General features: G+C 29.6%; 1 protein-coding gene across 1 annotated transcript; it reads left to right on the top strand.

The window, feature by feature from the left end:
• Positions 1-244: 244 nt before the first annotated feature.
• On the top strand, positions 245-9,718 carry LOC122512744. The gene is made up of 4 exons (XM_043628777.1): positions 245-351; positions 9,058-9,330; positions 9,418-9,553; positions 9,671-9,718. The coding sequence occupies exons 1-4, from the start codon at positions 245-247 to the stop codon at positions 9,710-9,712; spliced, it is 558 nt and encodes a 185-aa protein (XP_043484712.1). The 3' UTR covers positions 9,713-9,718.
• Positions 9,719-10,610: the final 892 nt, after the last annotated feature.

The raw sequence follows: 10,610 nt of genomic DNA on the forward strand, positions 1-10,610 counted from the left end.
CCACCAACGCGTTGTTGCCCTCCTGCATCCTTGGGCCATTCGCCACTGTCCCCACGCTCGAAAGCGCTTGACGATCGGAACCAGTAAGGGATTTAGCCGTAGCATTACCCCGCAGGTACTCTTCTTCTTTTTCACAATCGCTCATACTTAAAGTTTTTGGTTTTAAAGTCAGGGAACCACCCTGTTGGCTGTCCTTTAGTGAAAAGCCCCGCCACCACGGCAAGGTCTACCGAACATATACAAGATGCCAGTCGTGTCTGGCAGCGAACCTACTACTCCCAACTCATCAAAGAAATCAATCATGTCTGGCAGTGGACCCACTTCCCTCAGCCCATCAAAGAAATCAATAATGTTCGGCAGTGGATCCACTACTCCCAGCACATCAAAGAAATCAATGACAATTGCCACTGGATCCGCTTCTCCCAGAAGGTCAAAGACATCGATGATGTTCGGTAGTGGACAATCATCGGCGGGAATCTTCCTTCCCATTTTTAAACTATTCTAACGTCTTCATATTTTTTGACATTTTCCATCGTTTTTCAAAATACAGCATTGTTGATTAGTTTATAATTTTTTTTTCAAATTCATTACTAGATTGCTTTCTAAGTTCTGTATTTAATACAATATAAAGCTTTAATCACTGCCTTTGTTTAAATTTTAAAACCCTGTGTATTTTAGAAAATTTAATTCCCAAAAGTAAACGTAGTGGGCAAACTTGTTCAAAAGACGTCCTAAGGATGTCTTTTTGCGGACGTTTTTTGGACTTGTACAAAAATATGTCTTAAAGACGTCCTATTCATGTTCTATGTCTTGCCAATTAGATGTCTTTAAGGTGTCTAAAAGACGTCTTTTTCATTCAACATTTGAAAATAGAAAAATTTTCATAAATAGAAAATATTATTTTCTAACTTTAACTTGGACTTAGAAATTTATGAATGTGAAATTCATTGGAATTTTTTTAAGTTAAATTCATTTCATTGACAAGTGAGATCGTTAACTTTGTAAAGGTTCATATCTGTCTTGAACGGCTGACGTGCTTAAGGCGCAGTGTTTCAAGCCCAAGGTATCCGAGTTCGATCCCAGCTTCGTAGGAATTTTTCATTATTTCTTTACATTTTAGAAAAAATAAAATTAAACTTAAAATAAATTTAAGACGTCCAAAAGACGTCTTTTGGACGTACTTTAGACGTCCTTTCTTATGTCTTTTAGACGTTTTTTGGACCAGACATAGATCGTCTTTTAGTTGTCTTTTTGATGACTCAGAGACATTGCCATCATTGTCCCCGAATCGTCCGCGGACTAAAAGGGACGTCTTTAAGACGTCTTTTAGACGTCCCTGTGCCCACTGGGAATAATGCTTCAAATTTTTATATTGAATAATATACTTGTCTTTTGGCAACAAATTTGTTATTAATTTAGGTAAACTACTCCCTGGAGGTGTAAAATGTTCAGGACATAATACAGTACCGTCCGAAATTGTCGGTCCACCCATTTTCAAAGGAATGACAACATTTTTTTAACATAAAATTCATGAAAAGTAAAATTTTTTTTGGTTTATATTTTGAAAGACGATAAAATTTTGAAAAGAATAAGACCTTACAGAAGTCATTTGGCCAAAATTTGTAGAAGATATTCTTAAAAATCGTCATTTTCAATGTTTTACAAAAATTTGAATAACTTCTAAAATAATGAACGCTTTTTAATAATCTTAGGCTTATTTTAAAGACCATTTTCTACAGAATAAGAATTACTTATAGGCATTAACCTGTCATTTTTAACTTAGAATAAGCATGACGTCAAAGTTGGACAAAAGAATTCAAAAAATTTGAAATAATATTATTAAAAGAAAAATAATTTTTGAAATTCAAAAATATATTTCTATTAAATTTTCTTGAAAAATCTACACCATATCATGTTTTATATATGTTCTAGAATAGTTTTTAGTACAAAAAATTGATTTCAAATTTTTCCAATTTTTTTGTCCAATTTTGACGTCATGCTTATTCCAAGTTAAAAATGACAGGTTAATGTCTATAAGTAATTCTTATTCCGTAGAAAAAGACCTTTAAAATAAGCCTGAGATTGTTAAAAAGCGTTCATTATTTTAGAAGTTATTTAAATTTTTGTAAAACATTGAAAATGACGATTTTTAGGAATATCTTCTACAAATTTTGGCCAAATGACTTCTGTAAGGTCTTATTTTTTCAAAATTTTATCGTCTTTCAAAATATAAACCAAAAAAAATTTTAGTTTTCATTAATTTTATGTTAAAAAATTTTTGTCATTCCTTTAAAAATGGGTGGACTGACAATTGCGGACGGTACTGTAAATCTTTATGTAAATGATGTAATTCTTCTGGATACTCTAAATCAACCTCTAAAATATAATCGTCTAAAGAATCATCTGAGATACCAAAAACATTAAAATCGTTTGCCATTGAAATTCAGAATAAGGCAAAGATTCACTCATTCCTGCCCCATATAGATTATTTACATCAAAATACATAATATATGACTAACTCGTTTGGATTAAAGTGATTTTACATAAATCTGTTATTTGCCTTTGCATACCTGTTTGAACATTGCGAAACCCCACCCCTAACACCCTTCAATTAAAAATCGTTTGAAAAATGCTTTAAAAAACAATGGCTTAAAAGTAAATTTTAAATTTGCAGCAAATTTTACAACTTTGAGCGATGGGGAAATAATTAAAGAAAACAAATTTTTTAATACAAGAATGAAATTTATTTGCATTCTTCAAATATTAAATTATTCTTTGATAGTACAATTCAGTACATTTTAAAAAAAGTTAAAGATTTTAATGCAAAAGAGTCAGGGTGGTCTTTAAAAGAAATTGTAAATTCAATTGTAAATATTAATAGAAATGCTTTTTTACAAGAAGGTCTTAGTACATTTACAGAATTACCAAAATTTATAAGGGACAAACATGCAGTTGTAAATATAGAAATAAAGACAAATTTTGCTTTTGTTGGTCCATAATATCAGCTTTACATCCTGTTGAAAATAACTCTTGCATTACTAGTAATTATCCTCATTTTAAAACCGTATTAAAATATGAAGGAATTAATTTTCCCATTGCTGACAGACGTACCTAAATTTGAAAAAATGAATAATTTAAAAATAAACATTTATAGCATTGATTGCACTGAAAAAAAATCGGATATAGTTCCTTTATATTTAACCCTTAAACCGCACCCTGGGTGTGCGACACCCATATTCTAGCTTTTTACTCTAATATCTCGTATAAAGTCGTAAAAAATGAACATATGTCGCTATTGGACGACACATTTTGTACTTAACTTTATGTTCCGTGAGGGACATTAGTCACCCAAGTGTCTTTGTGTATTTGATAACTTTATGAAATTAACAGCGAAAAATTTCTAGGTGGCTGATACCCAGTTTTCGGTTTAAGGTGATTTCAGTAGTTTTAAAAAACATTTTTTTTAATATTAAGATTAAATAAATCATTATGAAACTTATTTTTCTTCAAAATAGATGTACTGAGCTACATAAGATAATTTTTCTGAACCATAATATCCTTTTCCAGCTTGGAGAACACACTTTAAAGTCCCCGGGTGTCGCACACCCAGTGTGCGGTTTAAGGATGGATTCGGAAGTGTGCGGTTTAAGGGTTAAGTGAACAATATTCTGAAAAACCGACAATTCACTTATAAATGATAAAAAATCAAGATTTCGGTAATGATTTTCATCATGTTGCATGGATTCGTAATTTGTATCGCTTGGTTAAATCACAAATGACAAAAAGTAAATGTCAAATTTTGATTTGTGATAGGTGCTTATGTCATTTTAAATACCAATATTCTCTAGAAAATCATAAGCTTGATTGTACAGTATTAAACAAATGTAGAGTAAAATTACAAAACGAAAAAGATAATATTTTGAAATTCAAAAATTTAAAATTTAAAGAAAAAGTTCCATTTGCTGTCTATGCCGATACTGAAAGCATGTTAGAACCAATTAAAGATAATAAAATGGTCTTTTTTGCTTATCAAAAACATGTGCCACATAGTGTCGCATTTTACCTAAAATGTGAGTTCGATGATTCTCTTTCAACCTTTGAACTATATAGAGGAAAAGACTGCATTTTATGGTTCATGAATAAATTAAAAGATATCGCAAATCTAGTTGACTCTTAGTTAAAGAAAATTGTTCCAATGGAACCTTTATTCATTTTTTATAAAATAATTATGCACGAGTTTCGAAGGATCTGTTAAGCTTTTGACCATAAAAAAAGAAAAATATTTATCGTTTATCAAATACGTAGTAAAGAAGAATTTTATTCCAAATTAAATTATTCGCAAATTTCAGAAGACGACTATACTCACGCTTGTCATGTTTGGACCACAATTAATTTAAAAAGTTTAGAAGATTATTTGGATTTATATTTGATAACAAATGTTTTACTTTTGGCAGATATATTTGAAAATTTTCGAGAAACTTGTATGTCAGCTTATAATCTGGATGCTTTACATTATTATACTGCACCTGGGCTTGCATTTGATGCAATGCTAAAATTAACAAAAGTGGAATTGGAATTGTTGACTGATATATGTATAGATATAGTGCTTTTTTGGAGAAAGGTATTAGAGGCGGTGTCTCTCAATGCTCAAATCTGTATGCAAAAGCAAACAACAGATTTATGGGGTCAGATCTTAACGAAAATATTGAAGAATCCTACATAATGTATTTTGATATTAATAATTTATACAGTACAGGATGTTACAAACCAGAACTTATTTATTGTTTAAAAATTGAGCTTTTGAGATGGCTCTAAATTTTAATTTAGGGAGGCACCAAGCTGCCAAGGTCTGAAGGACCTTGCTTAATTTGCGGGACCGTTATCCTACTTTTCAAAGAAAAACCTGCGATGCTTCATTAAGTTATTTTTAATTATGTTGACTTTATTTCAGTAGTTTTTAAGAAAATAAAACAGATGTAGCACTTTCCATTTTAAAATTTCTTTTAACATTTTGTCAAAAGAGAATACAGAGAAGCTAACAAAACTTGCAATGTTTGTTTTGTAGGATATAGAAAATTTAGTATAGAACCACTGAATTGAGACGGCGCAGGTACTACACGTACGGACTGGCCGGTTAAGAAACAAGATTTTCGAATTGTTTAATATTGAATTAACTGAAACCTCACTCAACCAGCTCGCACTGGACTCCGTCGGTTAGAAGATTATATTTTATTTTTACGTCCGCCATTCGCGTTATACTTGCTATGCAAAAGTTCTACGCAGGGGTCCGACGCGCAGACGGGCTTAGTCCCGGCATTTCCTACTTTCTTGTGACCAACAGATCTGGCAGGCCGTAGCCGGGACAGGTGTTAATCGCTTAAAGAGGAAAATTGTACAGCGGCGATAGAAATTTTGCGACAAGCCTCTATTCCTTGTCTTGATGTCAAAATGGGATAATTTTGTCGACTAAGGGGTTTTAGAATTAAAAGTAGGAGAAATCCTTCAGGCCCATTGGACGTTGCATTTGGCTGACAATTTTGATTTTCACGATAGTCTCATGAGAACGGAAATGGTCTGGAATTTGATATTTTACTGAAATAGTTTTTATAACTTTAAAACGAATAAATGGATGTTAAAACGCCCAGAGAGTTTTTTCTGCAGAATCACCTAAACTTTAAAACTATGTATCACAAAATTTTTTTAAATTTGTATTTCATAGAAAAAATTGAAAATTTTTTTTTTTCAATTTTTAACCCTTTATGCCTTCTTTGATTTTTTTCAAAATTACCTCAAAATATTCCTTTTTTTATTACCTTTTTATCCCACCAAAAAAAGTTTTAGGACAGTAATATTTGTATGAGTTACAAATTAAAAACTAGCTCAGCGCACGCTCTCAATTCGAGAAAATGCTCTCGCGTATAGAATTCGAGTATCCAAAAATGCCACTAGGTGGCACTGATGAATGCTTTCTGATAATCGAGTTTATTTACGCATATTATAAGTATCGCGACTTTTTGTACCTGTTATGGTCTTTAAATTAAAATAGAATAAAACTTTTAACAAAAGGTATTTTTCAGAAAACTTAGACAATTAATAGTAAAAAAAAATTATAAATGTACTTACTGCGAAAAAAGTTACCATTCATTAAAAGTAGAAAATGTTACAGGTACAAAAAGTCGCGATACTTATAATATGCGTAAATAAACTTGGTTGTAAGAAAGCATTCATCAGTGCCACCTAGTGGCATTTTTGGATACTCGAATTCTATTCGCGAGAGCATTTTCTCGAATTAAGAGCGTGCGCTGAGCTAGTTTTTAATTTGTAACTCATACAAATATTGCTGTCCCAAAATTTCTTTTGGTGGGATAAAAAGGTAATAAAAAAAGAAATATTTTGAGGTAATTTTGAAAAAAATCAAAGGGGGCATAAAGGGTTAAAAATTTTTAAAAAAATTTTAATTTTTTCTATGAAATATAAATTTAAAAAATTTTTGTGATACATAGTTTTAAAGTTTAGGTAATTCTGCAGAAAAAACTCTCTAGGCGTTTTAAAATACATTTATTTGTTTTAAAGTTATAGAGGTTCGAAAATTATTTTGGTAAAAAGTTTGATCCTTGACAGTGTAGCAACCCCGCATTGCACGGACCTAAAATCATGTTTTTTCTTTTAGTTTTTAAATGTACTAAAAGATATATTATTGCCAAAAAAACTGAGTACTTTTTTTTAAGTGCCTTTTTTTAGAGAATGTCTCATATATGTATTTTGTATACATAATTATACATATACTATACACATATACATGCAACATAATGTTCTCCGGCATTTTGTTGTGAACAAAAGTTACAACAAAATGTTTAGCTATAATCAAATTCGTTTTTGTAATTTTGAAATTGTGCTGGAAACAAAATAAAAGATCGTCATAAAGTGTTAAGTCAGCCTCCAAATGCTTGTGCATTTGTTATGAAATTCTAGCCCCTAAGCTTGTAGGCCCAAAAGGAAAAAAGGAAGGAGAGACAAGTAAAGACAACAGGAGAGACAAGGCAATGTACAGAGGCATGTGTAGCATGCTTGTATGTGCTACATCCCGAGATATAACTTTTTCTATTAATCAACAAATTATAATAAAACTCGACTTAATTAGAGATAAGATATATATGTATATGTATATGTTACATCCCTAGATATAACTTTCTTTTGTTTTTGATTCTTATTAATCTTAATCTTAATAGTAAAATAAGGTAAATAATTTTTAATAGACTTCAGATATTGCTATGTTCATTAATTCATTATTATTAATAATTAATGCTTAAAAATAAAGGGCATAATTATATATATATATATATATATAGTATATATAATGCAAATGTAAAAACAGATATGATAAAGTAGTAAGTTTTGTGTTAACAAGTTACCTACTAAGACTATTGAAATTATAATCGACCGCGATCTAGACTTATGTGAAAAGTGGGCGGCGCGGCGGTCGGTTCATTATCTATACTCATGGTAATTAATCTGCTGCCGCTCGCTTATCATAAACAGCGCAAAGTTATATACGCGTAAGAAGATTTTTGATTTAGACACTAGAGTCCTGAATTAAAACCTATAAGCATGAATGCATGTAAAATGACTAAGTATATGAAAGTTTAAACAAATTATTGTAAAAGCGAGTGTCATATTACTTGTCTATGTTAATAATTATAAATGAAATGAATACTAACTACGTGCTTTCTAGAAATCGTCCAGAATACGTGACTACGTGACTTATAGATTTTAGCTCGATTACGTGCCTTTTAAACAATTCATCCCCAATCAGCTACTATATAAACCCCTGTTTTTGTACGATTGCTGTCAAATACTCCGGTGAGTTTCTGCCCGAACAGTGTCGTGAGTCGGCCCTTCGATCGTTTAATTAAGTTGTTAATCGCGGTGATTATTAAAAGAAAGCTTGTCTTCTTCATTAAAGAAGTAATTAGCACTAATAATTAGCAATCTTGTTTAATACAGTCGTCGTATCATTATAACAGTCTATACATTATTTTCTTTCTAATTTTAAACAAAATTAGTGCAAGTTATTTCGAGACATAAAGAAAACAAGTTTTTTTTGTACCAAGGTACGGTGTTCGAAATAACATTTAGAAATTGTGAATTAACTGTTAAAAATAGTCGTTAGTGCTTTAAGTGCTAAAATAACGAACTGAAAACAAAACAACACAAGTCATCCCTGTAAACAACGAAGTAAAGCTGGTTGCGGTTAATTATTGTAACTTCTATATCTACTTCAAAAATTGTAAGTAACCACAATTGTTTAAACTAATTTATTTTATTTGAATTTTATTTGAATTTATTTATATTATTTTTTTTATATTTATTTGAAATTTGCATACAATACATGACAAAATACACATAGATTTTGACGTAATGTAACAATCGTTATGGACCTTTTTTTATCTATATGTCAAAAATTAGATTAAACTTTGACATATATTTTGACTTATTTCAACCTATAGATTGAAAACTTTCACAAAACTAAGTGACATAACAGATACAATATTTTGTTATGATTAATAAAATAGGTCACATAATATGATATTAAATCATTAGACAATTATTATCAGCATTATTCATTATAATTATTAATGTCCAAAAAAATTTTTTTTTTAAAGAAGTAAAAGTAAAGTGATGTGACGAAGCTATTTTGAAACTTTTTACGATATTTACTATAATATCACTAATTTTTATTTTTATTTGAAATTTTTTTTTTTTTTTAATGTACTCTGAAATTCCAAAATTAATTTGAAGTTTACATTTAAATTTTCTATGGAGAAAAATGAAATTTTCAAAATAAATAAAAATATGTAATTCCAATTAGTATAATTGTCACAATGAAGTATTACAACCTGCTTATAACAATGTTACAAAATTGTTACATAAATGTTACATAACTATTATGTAACAGTGTTTGCTGGGAAGTTATTGTTAACACAATAATTTATCTTTCATCATGGCAGTGGTCTGTATTGATTCTCTGTTAACCTTTTTCTTTTATTTTTATTTCAGAGCTCAAATTATAATGTCGGAATGGATAGATGCACCTTCAAGGGATGGAATAAAGAACTGGCCTTTGGATTCATCCTCGTTTTACATACGAGATGCTCCTTATGCTGATGCCGTCTGGCATCAGGAGTACAGGTGGGATTGGGCCTTAAGAAAGTACGAGACTCGATCTTATTGGGCTCCAAAAGACTTCGTCTATCCGGCTTCCTGTAAAACTCCGATAGAGGAGCCAATGGAGAAAATCGTGGGGGTGCTGGGTGTAAACACTACTGAAGTGTAAGTATACTTTTAATATATTTGGAATGAATTAATAATAAAAAAATCAATTACAAGTGTTATTTACTATGGATGTTTATATTTTAGTCCATTTATTTTGCTTCCCGGAGTACCACCGAAGGAAGGATTTCGGCCAAAAAGTAAGGCCGTCCAATTGGTATTTGAGCAAAAATACCAATTGGAGTGGGAAACTCCAGAGCTAAATCAATACAATTGGGATTTGGTTAGTATATAGAATAATTTATTTTCCAATTTAATGACGTTAACTAGAAATAATTGTTGTATCAACTTAGCAAATGCAGTTTATATTACATTCTTCTCTATTACACTTCTGTTTCAGCGCTGGAATCTGGATTTACAAACAATATGGTTTCCTTGTTAAAAGATTCTGCAAGGGGCAGATCCTTGTTTACTTAATAATATAATAAGAATTTTATTATTGTCTAATGTTTATTTTTTTTTAAAAAAAACTTTTAATGTTTAATTTTTATATGACCGAATACATGATTTTGATTTTTTTTTTAAGTTAGTTAAAACAAATTGTATCAAACATCTATTCTCAACACTGGAGCATTGTTAAGATTTTAAATCCATTTAATAAATAGATTAGTGTAATAAAATGAATGTATAATCAAAACTTTTTACTTTTTCTGTATTTTGAATATACTAGTTGTTTATCACAATTTACTTTTCTTTACTAAATCTTTAACTTAAAAAAAATATACTATAAACAATACAGAACTATTCATCCGAGTTTATTATTTTTAAATCTATTCTTAATTTCAAAATTATATTTATGAATTATGATATATTTAATAATCGTAATATTAATTATTATACTTGAATAAATTTTATTTACATTCATTTATTAGTACTCTTAGTATAAAAATGTTTTTTTTTATTTTTTTCTTTATATTACTTAATTTATATTCAATTTATATTGCTAAATAGATATATTTATGTATTTAGTGTATTAAGTTTATAGTTATAATGGTTATTAGTTTTATTATCATGTGTTTTATATTTGAAAACTTTAAATCATGTTTATTAACTATATTGATTTTTTTTTGTTTTATTGGTAGGGGAGAGGTACGCACGTTGAGACGGGTTCTGTTTTTCAGTTATAATTTTTAAAAAACAAAATTTAGCGAAAAATTCGAAATGCTTTCTTAAAAGTATTGTCTAGGGCTACAACATTGCCAAAGAAAGTTATTTTTTTTGGACAAAATTGAAAAAGTTATAGCTGATTTTTTAAACATGTTATTTTTTACCAAAAAAAA

This window comes from Leptopilina heterotoma, unplaced genomic scaffold (genome assembly GCF_015476425.1).
Source record: "Leptopilina heterotoma isolate Lh14 unplaced genomic scaffold, ASM1547642v1 Lhet_125, whole genome shotgun sequence".
Classification (NCBI taxonomy): Eukaryota; Metazoa; Arthropoda; class Insecta; order Hymenoptera; family Figitidae; genus Leptopilina; species Leptopilina heterotoma.

Coding starts and splice junctions, on each gene's coding strand:
- LOC122512744 (XM_043628777.1), top strand. CDS start 245: ATGCCAGTCGTGTCTGGCAGCGAACCTACTACTCCCAACTCATCAAAG. Junction 352..9,057: donor CCATCAAAGAAATCAATAAT/GTTCGGCAGTGG, acceptor TTTTTATTTCAG/AGCTCAAATTATAATGTCGG. Junction 9,331..9,417: donor GGTGTAAACACTACTGAAGT/GTAAGTATACTT, acceptor TTTATATTTTAG/TCCATTTATTTTGCTTCCCG.